The sequence below is a fragment of the Podarcis cretensis genome (genome assembly GCF_951804945.1).
Source record: "Podarcis cretensis genome assembly, chromosome: 9".
In the NCBI taxonomy this organism is placed as follows: Eukaryota; Metazoa; Chordata; class Lepidosauria; order Squamata; family Lacertidae; genus Podarcis; species Podarcis cretensis.
Genome location: NC_137178.1, coordinates 15,883,169 through 15,903,075, shown reverse-complemented (window position 1 = coordinate 15,903,075; position 19,907 = coordinate 15,883,169). Strand labels below are relative to the sequence as shown.

At 45.9% G+C, this 19,907-nt stretch overlaps 1 protein-coding gene and 1 long non-coding RNA gene across 4 annotated transcripts in view; one reads left to right on the top strand and one right to left on the bottom strand.

Annotated features, from left to right (window-relative positions):
- The first annotated feature begins 434 nt into the window (after positions 1–434).
- On the top strand, positions 435–14,906 carry LOC307224431. 3 transcript variants are annotated; one of them, XR_013842509.1, is made up of 4 exons: positions 435–835; positions 6,451–7,068; positions 8,048–8,205; positions 13,904–14,906. It is a non-coding gene; the product is annotated as an uncharacterized lncRNA (long non-coding RNA). The 3 variants fall into 3 exon arrangements; XR_013842510.1 differs by having other exon boundaries at positions 608–835; positions 6,894–7,068; XR_013842511.1 differs by lacking the exon at positions 6,451–7,068 and having other exon boundaries at positions 639–835.
- A 650-nt stretch (positions 14,907–15,556) lies between these two features.
- PTPN13 (protein tyrosine phosphatase non-receptor type 13) overlaps positions 15,557–19,907 on the bottom strand; it is a 174,659-nt gene continuing 170,308 nt past the window's right edge. The window contains exons 46-47 of the mRNA XM_079991282.1: positions 18,506–18,568; positions 15,557–16,522 (exon numbers count right to left, since the gene is read on the bottom strand). Of these exons, the coding sequence (XP_079847408.1) occupies positions 16,442–16,522; positions 18,506–18,568 (144 nt within the window). The 3' untranslated portion in view covers positions 15,557–16,441. The remainder of the gene's footprint in view (positions 16,523–18,505; positions 18,569–19,907) is intronic.

Here is a 19,907-nt window from a genome sequence, read left to right as displayed (position 1 = left end):
GTGTGTCTGTGTGGAGAGACCTTTGCACAGCACTCTGTTGTACAATGGTAAGAATCACACCCAGTACTATTTTTCTAGAAAAAAAGGTGCTGGAACTCACCACAAATGCCTCCCTTGTTCTCTTATAATGGCAATGGTGCCCACCTGAGAGGTGCAGGAACTGAGTTCTGGCAAGTTCCGGCTGGAAAAGAATCCCCTGCGTTGTTCCACTAGCATTTGCCTCTGGTCCTGCCCACCACAATTAGCTACAACTCCTGTGTGGGAAACCCATCACTTGGTAAACCACTTCGAAGGGTTTTTGTGTTTGTGTGTGTGTGTTTACAATCAAGAGGTGTATAACTTGAAAAAATAAGTACCTCGGGTTAAGAACTTAATTCGTTCCAGAGGTCCATTCTTAAGCTGAAACTGTTCTTAACCTGAGGTACCACTTTAGCTAATGGGGCCTCCCGCTGCCTCCGATGCACGATTTCTGTTCTCATCCTGAGGTAAAGTTCTTAACCCGAGGTACTATTTCTGGGTTAGCGGAGTCTGTAACCCGAAGCATCTGTAACCTGAAGCGTCTGTAACCCGAGGTACCACTGTAATAATATGAATGGCACACACACACACACACGCACACACACTGCTGTTGGGGAGCTTGTCACAATAGATTACATCATTAACTTGCTTGCAGACCACCTCTTGCTCCCACCCAAGTCTCTTTCACTCTATTACAGCATCAGCATGACGGCCCTCTCTAATATGGCTGCACTCAGAATGATGCCTCTTTGCCTTTTTATCTGCACACGGACCTGGGAATCTGAAGATGACATCACAGTTCCGTATCAGGCCATAGGTATGTTTCTTGCTCGCCTTAAAATGTAGGTGACAGAAGTTGGGCTATCCCTGCCCAGATAGGGGCGCAGCTGTGTCACCCGAAGGCAGGCACTCTGTGCCAATGAGGCTACCTGAGCCCCAAGCAACAGCAATGGACCCAGGAGGAGCCCCAAATTGCGAACTTGCTCCTTCAGGGGGAGTGTAATATTGGCAAAACCTATTGGTGTTTCGCAACTTTCTGACTTAGCCAGACCTAGCAGAGTACACGCAGAATTCACGGAAGCAATTGGCGACTTGGCTGCAGACAGGATAGACGAAGCAGGAACCAGGAACTTGTAGTTAGGTGTTTATTATATACAGTGGACTATTTACAGGAACAGAACACGGATCTTTTGCTAGCTCTCTCTGACACGTCTCACAACTCCTGCACTGACACACCGAACCACTGAACTCACGAACTCACACATTCCAGTTAGTAGGTCATTAATTATCACTCCCTTGAGAGAGCTTGACCAATCAGGGAGCGGTCTCCATGTCTCTGTTATCACCAGGCAGACTTACTCCTTCAGATTGCCTTCTGGCTGTCTGCCAAACCTTAATTGACTCTGTGTGAGTAGCTGCATGTACACAGTTTCCCAACATGTAACTCCATCAGGAGCAGGCAACCTCCCATGCACAAACAGGGCCTCCATCTAATCTGGGTTGAGATTCAGTTTGTTGGCTCTCATCCAGTCCGCTACTGAGACAAGACAATGGTCTGGCACATCCACAGCGCCACCTGCAGATATAAAGGAGAAGCAGAGCTGTGTGCCATCGGCATATTGCTGACAATGTACTCCCAACATCTGGATGACCCCACTCAGGCGGTGGTTTCATGTAGATGTGAAACGGCATGGGAGACGAGGCAAGGTGAGGTGACTGTCTCAGGAGGCAGGATTGTCCCTTCTTTGCTGGCGGGGAGGGACAACATTTTGTGGTTCACCTCAGGTGCCCAAATGTCTCGAACAAGCCCTGCTTAGGAAGCCCACATTGAAGGCTCCATGGGGCCAAATAGCTCTCTCCAAGCATCGGACTCTGGAAACGACCAACCAAGTAGCTCTGGAACGGCCGCAAAGTGGCGCCACCCACTCCTAACTCTGACAGCTACTCGGGAGGAATACCATGGTCAGTGGTATCTAAAGTCGCTGAGAGGCTGAGGAGAATTAACAGGAACACATTTCCTCTGCCTCTCTCTTGAGAGAGATAACCTTGTAGGGTGACCAAAGCAGTTTGTGCCAAAACCGGGCCTAGACCCTGATCTGGTCCAAGAACCTCACCCAAGCCTGGATCTGGTCCCAGGCCTGGATCTGGTCCAAGAACCTCACCCAAGAAGGGAAGATTGGCAACTGGCTGCAAATTACCTCAACTTTCTGAGTCCAGGGAGGGTTTTTTAAGCAGTGAACATCCTCTCCTGCAAGGAGGCATTAATCACCTCCCATGCCCTGCCAGCTGTCCCCCTCTCCCTGGTAGTTTTTATCAGCCAAGAGGGGCAAGGGCCCAGAGCGCAAGTGGTCTCTGAAAGCCCCTTCTGCATTACAGTGGTACCTCGGGTTACATATGCTTCAGGTTACAGACTCCGCTAACCCAGAAATATTACCTCAGGTTAAGAACTTTGCTTCAGGATGAGAACAGAAATTGTGCTCTGGCGGCAGCGGGAGGCCCCATTAGCTAAAGTGGTGCTTCAGGTTAAGAACAGTTTCATGTTAAGAACAGACCTCCGGAACGAATTAAGTACTTAACCCAAGTTACCACTGTACTTCCCAAGCACCTGAAAACCAGCTGAATAGATCTACATTTGACTCCTCTCTTTTTTAGGGGCAACTCTTCTTAATATCTACTGTTGGTGACATTTCTGTTAAATATAGAAGGCACCTGCACAGCTGTCAGGGGTTCAGGAGCAGAAGCACAGGGAAGAGGGGAGATGGAGAGCGAAGGGGAAGAATCTGAGGGCAGCGTAGGAGAAGATGACAGTGGCCCGAGGGATTCCATGAGCCTCTCCAGCGAATCGGAAGATTCACAGAAGGGGGCGCCAGTGGCCAGGGGAAGGGGGTTCCCAAGGGGAACGCCCCAGGAGCAAGGGGGCAGCAGGGACTCCCAGAGCAGCAGTTGGAAATCAGGACCAGCTTCCCCACCAGAGCATAGTGGGGGGGAAGAGTCCCAGGTATCGGGGCCAGTGGATTCCCCACCAGGGAGAGAAGATAAGGCAGGGCTGACCACACCTCCATCGGAGAGTCAGACAACGGAGGGGAGGTCAGATCCGGCCAGTATCCCGGAAGAGGGAAGCAGTGACAGAAGTAGTGTAACGGTCAGGAGGAAGGTCACTGGGTTGGCGCGAGAGGCAAGTTCAAATGTACAGGAGCGCGGGACAGCAGAGAATGAGGATTGGGAACCGGGTCCTAAAGCCCGCCGGAGGCAGGGGGAGGAGTTAAGCGACTCAGCGTCAGAAGAGTCCAGAAAGGTGGATGCCCCAGCGGGCAGGAGGACCCAGAGGAGGAGAAAGCAGCGGAAAAGGTGGAGCAGGGCTAGGATCTTAAACTGGTGTCAGAGGGGAGGAGATTCAGACGGGACTTCGCCGGTCTAGGGTTTAAGACGTAGAGCTGTGCGCTGCGGCTTTGAAATGGAAACTGAACCTCAATAAAGACTTTTGTACATAACGACAGCCTGGCGTTGGTCCTCTGTGAGCTGGGACCTAGGGGCAGCTCTGACAACAGCACTTTGCAAATGCCCGACAACTAGCTGAGTAGACCTACATTTGACATGCACTAACCTTTTCTTTTTTTATAATATATTTATTAAAGTTTTAAAAGAATAAATGGATTACAAAATAGGTGTCAAAAGAAAAAAAGAAAAAAAAAGAAAAAATACAGAATTACAGAGATACAAGAAAAAAAGAATTACAGAATACAAAACAGGAAAAACAAACAGTTAAAAACAAGTCCATCTTTTCATAGCTTATACTTCATTTACTTATTTCCCTGACCCCCTCACACCTCCCTTTTCTGTATTCCAATTCACATATTTAGTTCAGCAAATCCTTTCCCTCTTTGTTTTATTCTTAATCCAATATCTTAACACATTGTAACTTTATATTTTCATCTATTATCTATCTATTTTTTCAAATTCATTCTAACCTTATTGCTAAAACCAGTTCGTTTCAATCCAACATCATTTTAACTTTCATTAATTTTACAATATTTCTGCAGGTAGTCTTTGAATTTTTCCCAATCTTCTTCCACCGACTCTTCTCCCTGGTCTCGGATTCTGCCAGTCATTTCTGCCAGTTCCATGTAGTCCATTACTTTCATCTGCCATTCTTCCAGGGTGGGTAGATCTTGTGTCTTTCAGTACTTTGTGATGAGTATTCTTGCTGCTGTTGTGGCATACATAAAGAAAGTTCTATCCTTTTTTGGCACCAATTGGCCGACCATGCCCAGGAGAAAGGCCTCTGGTTTCTTCAGGAAGGTATACTTAAATACCTTTTTCATTTCATTATATATCATTTCCCAGAAAACCTTAATCCTTGGGCACGTCCACCAAAGGTGAAAGAATATACCTTCATTTTCTTTACATTTCCAACACTTATTGTCGGGCAAGTGATATATTTTTGCAAGCTTGACTGGTGTCATGTACCACCTGTATATCATTTTCATAATATTCTCTCTTAAGGCATTACATGCCGTGAATTTCATACCTGTGGTCCATAACTGTTCCCAGTCAGCAAACATAATGTTGTGTCCAACATCTTGTGCCCATTTTATCATAGCAGATTTCACCATTTCATCCTGAGTATTCCATTTCAACAGCAAGTTATACATTCTTGACAAATTCTTAGTTTTAGGTTCTAATAGTTCTGTTTCCAATTTTGATTTTTCCACCTGGAAGCCAATTTTCTTGTCCAATTTAAAAACCTCCATTATTTGATAGTAATGAAGCCAGTCTCGCACTTTGTTTTTTAGTTTTTCAAAACTCTGCAGTTTTAATCTATCTTCCTCTTGTTCCAAAATCTCCCAATATTTCGGCCATTTGGCCTCCATATTGAGCTTTTTCAGAGCCTTTGCTTCCATCGGTGATAACCACCTTGGGGTTTTACTTTCAAGTAAGTCTTTATACCTTGTCCAGACATTGAACAATGCTCTTCTAACAATATGGTTTTTAAATGCTTTATGTGCTTTAACCTTGTCATACCACAAATATGCATGTCACCCAAAAACGTTGTTAAAACCTTCTAAGTCCAAAATGTCTGTGTTCTCGAGAAGCAGCCATTTTTTCAACCAGCAAAATGCTGCTGATTCATAATAAAGTTTAAGGTCTGGCAGGGCAAATCCACCTCTTTCCTTTGCATCAGTTAATATTTTAAATTTTATTCTGGGCTTCTTGCCCTGCCAGACAAATCTAGAAATATCTCTTTGCCACTTCTTGAAACAGTCCATCTTGTCCAAAATTTGCAATGATTGAAACAGAAATAACATTCTTGGCAATACATTCATCTTTATAGCAGCAATTCGGCCCAACAAGGAAAGCTTCAAGTTTGACCATATTTCCAAATCCTTTTTCACTTCTGACCAACATTTCTCATAGTTATCTTTAAATAGATTTAAATTCTTAGCAGTCATATTAACCCCCAGATATTTTACTTTCTTTGCCAGCGTTAAACCTGTCTCTTTCTGAAACCTCTCTTTCTCAATCGATGTTAAGTTTTTCTCAAGAACCTTAGTTTTTAACTTGTTCAGTTTGAATCCTGCCAGTTGACCAAATCCTTGAATCAGTTCCAGTACTCTTTTAGTACTAGATTCTGGCTCCTGTAATGTCAGTACTAAATCATCTGCAAAAGCTTTCAATTTATACTGTTTGGCTCCGACCTGTACCCCTTTAATCAAATGGTCCCTTCTAATCATGTTTAGCAAAACCTCCAGGACCGAGATAAAAAGCAATGGGGAAATTGGGCAGCCTTGTCGTGTCCCTTTCTCTATCTTAAATTCCTCTGTCACCACATTATTAACTATTAATTTAGCCTTTTGTTCTGAGTAAATTGCACCTATACCGTTTTCAAAACCTTGACCAACCCCCATCCCCTGAAGGTTTTTCTTCATAAAATTCCAAGAAATGTTATCAAAGGCTTTCTCCGCATCTACAAAAATTAAGACTGCTTTAGTATTAATATTCACTTGCAGCTTCTCCAAAATATTAATTATATTCCTCGTGTTATCAGACAAGTGTCTACCCGGGAGAAAGCCAGCTTGGTCTTTGTGTATTTCCTCCACTAGTACTTTTTAAAATCTTTTTGCCAAAATGTCTGCAAAAATTTTGTAATCCACGTTAAGCAAGGATATGGGGTGGTAATTCTTAAGTTGGGTCTTTTCCGACTCAGATTTCGATATAAGTGTGATGAAAGCTTCCTTCCACGACTCTGGCGCTTTTCCCCCTCCAAAATTTCATTACAAACCTCCTTTAGTGGTTGAATTATCCAATCTTTCAAAGATCTATAATATTTTGAGGTTAACCCATCCGGCCCTGGAGATTTGCTCAACTGCATATTCTGGATGGCACCTTCTACCTCCTGTTCTGTATGCACTAATCTTTTCTTCTCCTTTTTAGGGACAACTCTTTTCAGCTTTGCTATACCCATCGCTTGCGGTTTTGGGGTGAAGTATAGGTGGCCCAGGCAATCCCAAATCATTCTCAAGGTAAACTTGGGAGGCAAAATCCTGTTGAGGAATTAAAAAACGCCTGCACGGAACAAAAGCAAGCAAATATGTACAATGTATTTCACCCTATTTCTGCCAGTCCACTCAAGGCAATTTACAATCCAAATCAGTTGCCATTGATGTTATTTTTAAAAGGGGGAAAGGGAAGGAAAAAGGAAAATGGACGGGATGGCAAATGCTAACTCAATCTCAGATGCCAACTCTTCCTGTATGATTACATAAGGATGAGGGTAGAATTGACGGAGATGGTTCTGGGAGGAGGAAGAAGGAGCCAAGTGATGAAAACCCAATGGAACGACATGCTCCACCTTTCTCTTTGTCCATTTGTAACAGGTTGGAAGCACCATTGGAGGCTTTCTATGGGTAGTCCCAACAGTAGCCTACTTACTGACATTTCAAGGTTCTTGGATTGTGGACTACTCTCTTCTGATAGTTTCGGCAGTGCTCCCAGTGACTGGCTACCTTGGTGGCTTTCTGCTGGCCCGTCTCACCTGCAGTCTTGGCAAAGGTATCCAATAACTTGATTACAGTGGTGCCTCGCAAGACGAAATTAATCTGTTCCGCGAGTCTCTTTGTCTAGTGGTTTTTTCGTCTTGTGAAGCAAGCCCATTGATGGCTTAGCGGATTAGCGCTATTAGCGGCTTTTAGCGGCTTATCGGCTTAGCGGATCAGCTGATAAGCGGCTTAGAAAAAGGGGGGGGGAAGAAAAAACCCCCCGCAGGAACTCGCAAGACATTTTCGTCTTGCGAAGCAAGCCCATAGGAAATTCGTTTTGCGAAGCACCTCCAAAATGGAAAACCCTTTTGTCTAGCGGGTTTTCCGTCTTGCGAGGCATTCGTCTTGCGGGGCACCACTGTATTTATTTGCAGGAACTGCTTAGAGCCTGCCCTTTGATCAACACAAGAGTCCAGTCTAGGGTACAAGAAATAAGAATGCAGCCCGATGGTGTGGGCAAGATACCTTGCTTCTTGGACTTCTGTGCTTCCAAGCTGATGTGGGGTGGCTTGGTGGCTCCAGGGGTGTTGTGAACACACCATCGCATGTTCAGATGTCGTCAGCTGCCCTTGAAGAGGTGCTGTGGTGTGGGTTGCTCCTTAAAAAGGAGGCAATGTAACAACTATTGGCCAGTCACCAACCTTCCATTTTGGGTAAAGGTGGCAGGAAGGGTGGTGGCAGGGATACTTAAAAGTGTTCCTGGATGACACTGATTATCTGGATCTGTTTCAGTCTGGGTTTAGGCCTAGAATGGAATCAGCCTTGGTCACTTGGAAGGGTGACCTGTAGCAGGAGAGGGACAGGGAGACTACAATCTTGTTGTGCTTACTTGAACTCTCAGCAGCCTTGGATACTGTTGACCATGGTATCCTCCTGGACCAACTGACTGGAATTGGCCAATTTTGGGAGAGGAAAAATTTCGGACCTTTTTGGACCTGTTGAATCTTCCCCGAAGTGACCGTTAGAGAATTTCAACATCTTTGTGCTTCCAGGTGTCGGACGATTTCTGTGGAGACAGGAACTCAGAACTTGAACTTGCCCATTGCTGTGTTCCAGCTATCTTTCAGTATCCAGCATTTCATCCAGATATATCCATCCATTGTGATCTATAGCACGTTTCAGTTGCTAAATTTATCCCTTATGGTTTCAGGTAGGTAATTCCATTCAAAAACGTGCCCCGAGGAAAGCGAAAACAACTGGGGAGTACCAAAGACATGTGAAATGTAGCGTAGCTAATTGGAGTGGAGCTCAATTAGGCGTAGCAAATTGGATTGAAGCCCAGCACACTTCCTCCAGCGCCTCTCAGCTCCCCGTCCTCCGTCAGCCACTGTCGCAGAGCTTTCGCAGCGTGGAAGCTGTCGGTGTGCGTGTGTTTAGCAGATCAAACACACTTAGACATAGTGTGTATATATCTCAGTCTTTATTCGTGTAGACAAACGTCTCAGAGATTTCCCGGAGAAAGAGCGCTCATTTTGCTTCCTTCTCCATCAGAAGCCGGAACAGACAGGCAGACACAGAGCAAAACCACTCCCTCTGCAAATCCTTAGACACGCCTCAGGAATGTGAGACGTCACTCAGAACTTCTTAACCCTGTAAGTTCTGAAACTAGCCACACCCCCTCTCGTTTCCAGTCCTGAGGCGACCTGTGTATTTACCTTTACAGACCTCTGAGAGATCAATCCTATTCCCATTGCCTTGCGCCCCTTCCTGGCGTCCTTGTCAGGCAACTGTTGAACCTCCTCACTACTCTCAGGTTCGCATTGTGCGAAATTTACCCACGTACTGGTGACCTGAAACCTCTCAGGTGGAATTCCCTTCGTGGCGCGAGTGGACCGTCTGGGCACAAACTCAGGTGCTCCTTCTGACTCACTGTGGTCAGCAGATGTGTCCTCTCCATCAGTATCCTCCCCCTCTGACTTAACACGTCTTCAGGCCTTTTGTACTTTGCTAACAGGAGACGAAGAAGGCTGATCGCCGAAGAATTGATGCTTTTGAATTATGGTGCTGGAGGAGACTCTTGAGAGTCCCATGGACTGCAAGAAGATCAAACCTCTCCATTCTGAAGGAAATCAGCCCTGAGTGCTCCCTGGAAGGACAGATTGTGAAGCTGAGGCTCCAGTACTTTGGCCACCTCATGAGAAGAGAAGACTCCCTGGAGAAGACCCTGATGTTGGGAAAGATGGAGGGCACAAGGAGAAGGGGGCGACAGAGGACGAGATGGTTGGATAGTGTTTTCGAGGTTACCAGCATGAGTCTGACCAAGCTGCGGGGAGCAGTGGAGGACAGGAGTGCCTGGCGTTCTCTGGTCCATGGGGTCACGAAGAGTCGGACACGACTAAACGACTAAACAACAACAACAAACAGGAGACGAAGGCTCACTCTTGGGCTCTCTTTGAACAACCCGTGGAGATGCTCAACCCTGTTCTTGACCCTTTTCAGAGACTTGGTCTTCAGCAACAGGTTCAGCCCCTGGCTCTCCTTCCTCTTCTGAGAGAACGTCATGCCTTGCATGAGTCTTTGACCAACCCTTCTGCTCACAGAACTCAGCATGTTTACTGACCAGAAGCTTGGTCTGATCACCTTCTGGATATGCAAACCTCCATCCCTTCGTCGCAGGTTCATATCCACAGAAGATCATTTTCTGGAATCTAGGGCCACCTTGCTTTTGTTGTGCTTTTGATACCGGCACCAAGGCCGGTGACCCGAACACACGGAAGAAATGTATCTGCGGTTTCTCTCCGTGGAGCATAAAAAATGGGGTTTCACCTACCACTGAATTGTAGGACCGGTTCATAGTGAAATTCACTGTCCTAATTCCCTCCCCCCAAAAGCTTGGAGGCAAACCAGTCTGACAGCAAAACCTCTGTAGCTTTAACCAGAGCTTCACTTCTTAGCTCTGCCACGCCCCTCTCCTGAGGAGAGGTCACCTTGTGATGTATCCCTTTCTGGCGAAAGAATTTCTGCAGAGCAGACCCAGTAAACTCTGCACATCGGTCACTTTGGACCCCCTGTACCTTGGTGGAGAACCTTTGTTCCACCTCCGCAACCCAATTTTTAATCAGTTGCGCTGCATCTTCTTTGCATTTCAGTGTGAAAGCCCAGGAGTTCTGTGTATGGTCATCTGTCAGTGTCAGCAAAAACCTGGCCCCTCCCAGACTCGGTTTCGGCATGGGCCCAAAAAGGTCTGTGTGAACAAGCTCAAAAGGTTTTGTGGTTACCCTCTCCACCCCAGGATAACTGCACCCTTTTACTTTTGCCATTTTGCATGCCCTACATTTTAGGGATCTGCCACACTTCTTTATTTTGCAACCCTTAGTGCACTCTGGCAACATCTGGATTTCTTCCAAGGAACCATGTGACATCTTCTTGTGCCATGCACAGGCACATGAAACATGAGTGGGAACTGTAGCACGATTTGCTTGTGCCTTCCCAGCATTCCCCTCACCCTTCAGAGGCGTTGTCAGAACAAAGAGATTATTCTGCCCTTTTGCAACACTGATCAGTTGCTTTCCCCCTCTGGAAATTGTACAGACATTGTTTTCGAATCACACCTTATACCCCTCCTGTAACAGACAAGGGACAGATAAAAGACAATGTTTCATCCCAGGTACCACGTAAACTTCCAGCTGCACCTGCAAAACAGAAATATAAACATTTGCTATGTTAGACAAAGGCTTTTGTGTCCCATCAGCAAATTGCACTGTCTTTCCAGCTGAAACAGCTCTGCAGTTCCACGTCTCGACAGCAGGGGTCGCTGTTATCAGATGCCTGCTGGCTCCCGAGTCCATAACCCAGCTCATTTCACTATCCTGACTAGAGCTGTCATCGAATCTTGCCAGTGACGCCGTCAGCTGATAAGCATCGTCACTGTCTAAGTCACGTACTCCTTGCGGCTTCCCACGCCTGGCTGTCTTCCTGGACTGGCTGCCATGGAAACCGGGCTGATTCCCATGGGAAGCGGTCTTGAAAACATCCTGCGCAGCCTCCCTGCCCCTCTGTGGGCAGGAGCTACGCAGATGTTCAGTAGAATTGCAAACAAAACACCGATGAGTGGAAAAACACTGCCCAGGGCTCCTTTCAGCCGGCTTGGCCCCCCTTCTTCCGGAAGAGCGCTCTGTGCCAGCTCCGCCCCCTCTGAAACGGCATTCCTGCTCATCGCACACAGTGGAAAACTTTTCAAACTTGCCTTTGGAATTCTCTGCCCCCCCGACCTTCCCATCAGGGACAAGGGCTTCAGCCACCTCTGGGCTTCTCATAACTTCTTCAGGGCTCTGGCCTCCTGCTGAGTTTTCACTCAAACTTCTCAGCACCTCCCAGGCAGCCCTTGCTGACTCCACGCCCTCCAAATGAGGCAACAGCGATGCTTGTACGCATGACTTCAACATGCAAAACTCCCTTTGCATTCTCTGCTGGCTATCTTCTGGCAATGCAGCCTTACAGCCTGCAGCGTCTGCCCCAGCAGCAATCTGTGTGGGGGGTGCTGGCTCCCTCTGGCTTGGATTCCAAAGCCCTGTAGCCAAAAACCAACCCCTCACTTTTCTGGCCCAGGTGTTCCATCCTTGGGTAGTAAGCTTTTCAAACGGAGCATCCTCAAAGACCTGGCCATGTGCCATCTTCTCCCCCAGGGCCCAGCTTACTCACGTAACCAGCAGCAGCTTTCCGGCACCCGGCTTTGCAGATCAGCTCCTCTCTGCCCCAAACACAGGCAGGACTCCAGCTCTGCTGTAGCGTCTTCTTCAGCTGGCTTCAAACACACACCGGCACACCTTTGCAACAGCTTCAAAGCATTAATCACCGACCCATAACCTGTGAAATGTAGCGTAGCTAATTGGAGTGGAGCTCAATTAGGCGTAGCAAATTGGATTGAAGCCCAGCACACTTCCTCCAGCGCCTCTCAGCTCCCCGTCCTCCGTCAGCCACTGTCGCCGAGCTTTCGCAGCGTGGAAGCTGTTGGTGTGCGTGTGTTTAGCAGATCAAACACACTTAGACATAGTGTGTATATATCTCAGTCTTTATTCGTGTAGACAAACATCTCAGAGATTTCCCGGAGGAAGAGTGCTCATTTTGCTTCTTTCTCCATCAGAAGCCGGAACAGACAGGCAGACACAGAGCAAAACCACTCCCTCTGCGAATCCTTAGACACGCCTCAGGAATGTTAGACGTCACTCAGAACTTCTAACCCTGTAAGTTCTGAAACTAGCCACAAGACAGGTCTAATGTATAGAGAAGCAGTATTCAGAATAGGAAAAGGGCAGTTGTTATTTACTGTTTTGTTGGATGAGGTCCAGATGTTCTTATTTTATTGCTGACCCAAAACATTTAAATAAGTGCTCAAACTGATGAAATAATTGGTGGGGGATGCAATTAAGAACATTTATATTAGTTTTTATTCCTTTCTTTTAATGAAATCCCTTAGAAAGACTTCACACATTACATTTTTTAACGTAAAGTATAGATGTGATAAACACATATATTACTGGTTGAATAAGCATATAGTTTTGGCCACAGCTACCTATGCCAAGTTTACATTTGGTAGCAAACACAGGTGCTCCTCTGTATAACAGGGAAAACCAGTGTGGAGAGCTAAAAGCACAAACTTTTATTTAGAAGTCCTTAGTGAGAACCGAAGAAGAGCTCAAGCTACTCATTCGGGCCAAAGGTCTATCTAGTAGAGCAGCCTTTTCTCAGCCATATGCTTCTGAGAAGCCCTGAAAGCACCATGTGCGCGCAACAGCCCTCTGCCCACTTGTGCATTGCACGGGGTTGGGCTAGATGATCCTTGAGGTCCCTTCCAGCTCTGTGGTTCTTTGGTTCTACGTCTCCCCAGTATTTACCAGCTGGTTGCCCATGACGGTAGGTTACAGTGGTACCTCAGGTTACAGACACTTCAGGTTACAGATGCTTCAGGTTACAGACTCCGCTAATGCAGGAAAAGTACCTCGGGTTAAGAACTTTGCGTCAGGATGAGAACAGAAATTGCACGGAGGCGGCACAACGGTCCCATTAGCTAAAGTGGTGCTTCAGGTTAAGAACAGTTTCAGGTTAAGAACGGACCTCCGGAACGAATTAAGTTCTTAACCCTAGGTACCACTGTATACGTTTTCAATACTGTTCATGCCTGCAAAAGGTTTTGGGCAAACATACCGGTTCATTTCCAATTGGTGCACGTCTTGTAACTTCCCGTTGAAACCCTGTGACTTTTTATAAATGTTCTGAGGTGTGTGCATCTCGCTTTTGCTGCTCTATAGCACAGGAGTGCTCCTTCAGGCGACAATAATGCAGTAACATTGGGCAAGTACTGCAGCACAATGAAGAAAGTGGAATTATGCATGGGTGGGTCCAGATTAAATCCAGCATGAATGTTGACATGTTGTTGCAGAATATGCCCTCCCCCCAACCCCCCCCCCCACAACCAGCCCAGTGTGGGAGGGCACTGAGTATTTCCGTCCTTGACTATCACTCAAGCTGTCTCCTAAGGTAAAGGTAAAGGGACCCCTGACCATTAGGTCCAGTCACGGATGATTCTGGGGTTGTGGAGCTCATCTGGCTTTATTGGCCGAGGGAGCCGGCGTACAGCTTCCGGGTCATGTGGCCAGCATGACTAAGCAGCTTCTGGCGAACCAGAGCAGCGCACGGAAACGCCGTTTACCTTCCCACCGGAGCGGTACCTATTTATCTACTTGCACTTTGATGTGCTTTTGAACTGCAAGGTTGGCAGGAGCAGGGACCGAGCAACGGGAGCTCACCCCGTCACAGGGATTCAAACTGCTAACCTTCTGATTGGCAAGTCCTAGGCTCTGTGGTTTAAGAGACTCCTAAGTCATTTTATTCATTTGCTTTGCACGCAGGTTATCAGATTTATAAGAAATGTCTGGGAAGAGCAGCAGCAGCAGCAGCAGCAGAAGGGAGACCATCTGATCCTCAGGTCACATGTCAGGCAATTTGGGCGGTGAAATCAACTTGCGATTTGAAAAGGAGCACAAAGTCAATTCCAAAGTGGAAAATAGTTTCAACGTTCTTTAGCTTCATCAGGAAACTATGTATGATGGCTGTGTGATTCAAATCCTATGTATGTACCATCTATTTAAAGCACATGATTAAATTTTCTGTTTTTACAATTGAAAGTACTTATTTTTACATCCTTAAGATATCAATGACTTCCCTTCTTCTCTTTCCATGGTTCATTTTATGTATCCTAAATCCCTGCATATTTCACAGAAAACTATACCAATCAGTATTCCATTATTACATCCATCACAACTTATTTACGCTGTTGAATTTATCTTAATGTTGCCACTGTTTTCGGCTGTACACAGTTATTTCCCATATATTCAATAAACATTTTCCAATCTTCTCTAAATGTATATTCTTCTTGTTCTCTTATTCTATATGTTAAGTCTGCAAGCTGCGCATATTCTGTCAACTTAAGTTGCCACGCTTCCTTGGTTGTAATCGCGCACGTTTTCCATTTTGGGGCTAACAAAACACAGGCCACAGTAGTGGCATACATAAATAACCTTTTTTGACACCTGGGGATTTCAGTCTGAATTGTCCCCAACAGAAAGAACTCTGTTTTTTTGGGAAAGTACTTTTAAACTTTTTTTTTCAATTCATTATGGATTATTTCCCAATACTCTTTTACTCTTTTACAAGTCCACCACAATTCCTAGCACCCTTAACAAACTACAGTTTCCAGGATTCTTGCACCCAGGGTAGTTACGTGCTTTAAATGGATGGTGTGTACATATCCGTAACAAGATCTGCACTACTACATAGGCACATGAATGCATCTATCAAGCCTTGTCCTTTTGTTTAAGTGTCCAGGATGTCAATTTGATGCCTCATCAAAGAGTAACACACACACACACACCTATATATATATAAGTGGTACCTTGGGTTAAGTACTTAATTCGTTCCGGAGGTTCGTTCTTAACCTGAAACTGTTCTTAACCTGAAGCACCACTTTAGCTAATGGGGCCTGCTGCTGCTGCACCGCCGGAGCGATTTCTGTTCTCATCCTGAAGCAAAGTTCTTAACCCAAGGTACTATTTCTGGGTTAGCGGAGTCTGTAACCTGAAGCGTATGTAACCCAAGGTACCACTGTATTATGGTTGCCACAAGCCAGAGTGTGCAATGATTCCTTTCACAGTTATGATTAACGAAAAACATGCCATTTAAAAGGTCACTTCCAGCATTTTTCCTAGGCTGGATAGTTCTCTCTGTATGTTTCTCCAAGTCTTTCATGCTTGGTTTGCTTGTTCAGACATTTTGGCTTCAAATGCAGAAAAACTTGGGAAGGTTAACAGTCAGAGTTAGTTAGATTGCATATTTATCAAGTCAGCTTCTGTAGGGCAAAGCCATAGAAGGGAACAGAGTGTCATCTAGGCATGGGCGGCCTGTAAGGTCTGATGCCATCCCACCCAAAACTTGATCAAAGCAAGCAGGATCTGAGGCTGAAGAGAAAAACAGGTCAAATTGACAGAAGACGTATGAAAATGAACTCTCTTTTAAAAGTGTTTTATTTACACTGTGGAGACGTCCCAGCAGTTATAAGCTTAGACATCTGATAATTGAACTTTTTTTTGTAAAAGTATATAAATATATACACAAAACTCTATATAAAGTAAACATTGTGTAATACAGTAAACGTTTGCTATTTTTCCTTATGCTAGTAAGTTGTTCTGTAAAGCTTAAATACTGATTTCAAGTATTTTCTATAAAAAGCTCTACTGTATTAAAAATGCTGGGGAAAAAGGACTGTTCTGCTATAAACAAAATGCTTAAAAACAGACTAATAAAAAATTACCAGTAAGAAAGACCACCAGGATAAAATACTGTTTTCATTTCCCAACCGCCCATCCCTTGCATCAGAAATATACTATAAAATAGTTGGGAGGGAGAGAAAACGTAATACTTCTTTAAAAATAGGAAGCAGGGCTTTTTTTTTCCTTTTTAAAAAATGTGTCAATTGCTTATCATAGTTCAAAAAAGCTGCAAAAAAATTGCAGTGTTATTAAATATATATGGTGCACAAAGACCCCTCAACCTGTTGAAAAAAGAGGGGGTTATAGTGGTACACAATAGAGATTGGAACTGGAATCCTATTGACAGAGCTCACCTAGGGCACAGCTACACTACACACGCACGCACACACGTACTGGTTTCACACCAATTTAACTGCCATGGCTTCCCCCCAAAGAATTACTGGGACTTGTAGTTTGATGAGGGCGCTGAGTATCCAAGTCTCAAGTCTGTCACCAAACTACTGTTCCCTTAGGGAGACCTCACACAGACATATAACTTGTTTTAACTATGTAGTGTAGATATGCCCAAATTATTCAAGAACCTCATTTCCCCCCTTAAATGCATATTTGACTTGTAACAGCTTAGTTGCTTCTTGGCTTTTCTTCCGCTTGGAGCCGTTTTAGGACGTACAGGATAACTTGATAGCAGAAAACGTACTGGTCCTGCAAAAGGAGGAAACGGCGTGTAAACTCACGGGAACACCAATTCTGAACTGCAACAAAGCAGCTGTAATAGAGTCCACTTAAACACAGCTGCATCCTAATCTTTCACCCCACAGATTACACTGGCGTAGAGCCTTTAACTGGGTCCATTCTCACAACCTCCAGGGCAATTCTGCAAGGTGGTTTGGAAGAGGGCTGAAGTCACAAATCCGACCCCGCAGTCCGCCCCCCCTTGCCTGTCGCCAACCATCCATGCTGCTCGAGGGGAACACTGCAAGACCAGCATTATTAATCAAGTGCAAAAAACCAACAACAACAAATAGGAACCTGCTTTGTTCAGTCAGTGCCCTGCTAATGGGCCCAAACCAAGAGAATAGGAACTGTGAAGGCCTCATGCCATTTTGTATGGAAGCTATTTGAGGAGAGGGACCTAGCTCAACTGTAGAACAAGTTCACTCCCTTGTGTCTCCAGGCAGGGCTAGTAAGGACCCGTTTGACACGCTGGAGAGCTGTTGTCCATCAGAGTAACCAATGCTCAGCTAGATGTACTATTACTGTGACTCATTATAACACAGCTGACTCTGCTTCTATGTTCCTCTGTCCATGTGGCCTAGTAACTGGGACCCCAAACACCCACAGGTACCTGCAGGGGCCTGCTTCCAATTTTTGGTCTTCTGGTTTTGCTGGTTGCGGGAGTTTTCTTTTCGGGGTGGGGATACTGCCTGCTCTTTGTTTGCCTGTTGTTTTTTGGGGAGGTGCCTTTGTAGGTGCTTTGCTGATTTTTCTATTGGGGGGGGAGGGCTTGCCCATCAGCAGTCCCCTCCCCACCCCACGAAATGGATACATATATTTTTGTGGTGCCCACCCACAACTTTTTCTTAGAACCCCAAAAGGCTGGTGACTCCTGGTCTAAATGAATTAGCATTAGCTCTCCAAGGCTTCAGAAAGGTTGTTTTCACAGCCACCTGAAGTTGTTTTCATGACCCTGGGTGCTTTATGCTCTGTTCTCAAGGAATTTCCTGCGTAGATGACTGGATAAGGATCTTCCTTCAACTGAAGTCATTTCCAGCCAATCTCTTTATGGTGTGTTCATTCTGATTTGTTTGCATGACATTTACTGAGCATACATCTGGATTTGTCTGCATGAAGGCTATACAACTTCCTATCAATTGACTGTCATAATAATAATAATAATTTATTATTTATACCCTGCCCATCTGGCTGAGCTTCCCCAGCCACTCTGGGCGGCTTCCAATCGAGTGTTAAAAACAACACAGCATTAAATATTAAAAACTTCCCTAAACAGGGCTGCCTTCAGATGTCTTTTAAAGATAAGATGGCTGCTTATTTCCTTCACATCTGAAGGGAGGGCGCTCCACAGGGCGGGCGCCACTACCGAGAAGGCCCTCTGCCTGGTTCCCTGTAATGTCATTTCATCTCACATCATGCATTTGTGTGTTACTTTCCTTACCTGGTTGTTTTTTTTAAAAAAACTGGTTTTGTTGCACAAGAATGCTTAGATTGGAAAAAACAAAACTGGCTGGTATGCAATTGAATCCCACTTGCAAAACAGAGGCAGTCTGGAGACAGGCTGAGCCAGCCAGACTAAGACTGTCTATTCTAACAAGCTGCATCAACAGCTCTCCAGTTACTTTGGTGGAAGCTGTTTCCAGCATCACTACTCCCAAATCCTTCAAGCAGCGATGCTAAGGACAGAACTTGGGCCTTACGAATGCATCGTGATCCTTAATTCCCTCCACATTCTGGTCTCACGGATTAAATGGCTCAGGTTACACACAGCACCTGCAAAAGTGCAAATGCACTCGTAGGTGCCAAACCTGCCTGCAGAAATATGTAGTGTATCCAAGTTCCTTGTTTTGAAATTTCCTCGCCTTCCTGCTCTTTGATCTGCTGTTCAGAGGGATACGTGGGAGAAAAGCTCCCAAAGAAACCAGAAGCGAAACTGAGTTAGGACACACGTACCTCCGTTTGCACCATGCCGTGCCTCTGCAAGCGCATTGTGCGCACCACGTCAGAGATGTCAAACTGGCAGAGGAAAAAGAGGAGAAGCTGTTAGGCACCACTGGTCTGGAAAGGAACCTGCTGAAGTGTTCTAGAAGAGTGCACCAGTGCAAGGGCTAAAATGAGGACTGCACACACGACATACAAATAAACCTCATTTACAGAACATGGCTTTCCCCATAGGATCCTAGGAACGGGTGCAGAGTTACAGTTCCCAGCACTCTTAAGAAACTCTGTCTCCAAGGCAGTCTGTACATGTTCAGCAGCAGTCTTGGCTCTGGGCCTTTGCAAAACACCTCTAAGGCGAGGGGGAGATTTGCAACAGGGCAGTGGCAGGTGGATGCTTAAGCTCCACAGAAACCCCTTCTTTGCCATGACCCCAGACCAAGGCACTGAATCAGTGGCTACAGGGACCCTAATGAGAAGTTCCGTTAGGTTTCTGACTCTGAGGCAGCCAGTGGTGATCAAGGGCTGGCAGGAAGCTGCTGAGTTAGACCTCCAAATCACCAAAGCCTATAGAACCAGAGCCATTACCCTCCCCATCCCCTGAAGAACTAAGAGCCTCCCACAATGCCTTGCCAGCAGATTGGTCCAAGGAATACACTAGGCAGGAGGGCTATGGAGCAAACAGAAAGTGTCTTCCTTCAAAGCAAAGGGCTGGACCTTTAAGAGTCTGCAGTTCTCCAACATAGGAGAGGTGGGCTGAAAGCAAAGGCCTCAGTCCTTTTTGGAGCAAGTTGCTCACTTGGAACTCTCCATGGTGCTGTGGCAACTGGCCTGCTTTTATGTGCCCCAATGTGCTGCTCCTTCGGCCCAGAATAGGGCACTCTAAATAGCCGCCTTCCAATGCAATAATGCAGAAATGTGCCAGTAACCCTGGGGTGGGGCAGGTGATTGCAGGTGAACATCTGCAGGTGGGGGAATGATTAAGAATCCCCCTTCCCATTTGCTGCTTCTCCACTGTAAGCTGCCCGCTCGCCCTGCTCTTTGCAGATGTTTAGCAGAAGCCAGTAAAGGTAAAAGGCAAAGGACCCCTGGACAGTTAAGTCCAGTCAAAGGCGACTATGGGGTTGCGGCACTCATCTCGCTTTCAGGCCAAGGGAACCGGTGTTTGTTCGCAGATAGCTTTCTGGGTCATGTGGCCAGCATGACTAAACTGCTTCTGGCGCAACAGAACACTGTGAAAGAAACCAGAGCGCGCGGAAACGCCGTTTAGATTCCCACTGCAGCGGTACCTATTTATCTACTTGCACTGGCGTGCTTTCAAACTGCTAGGTTGGCAGGAGCAGGGACCGAGCAACGGGAGCTCACCCAGTTGCGGGGATTCGAACCGCCAACCTTCTGACCGACAAGTCCTAGGCTC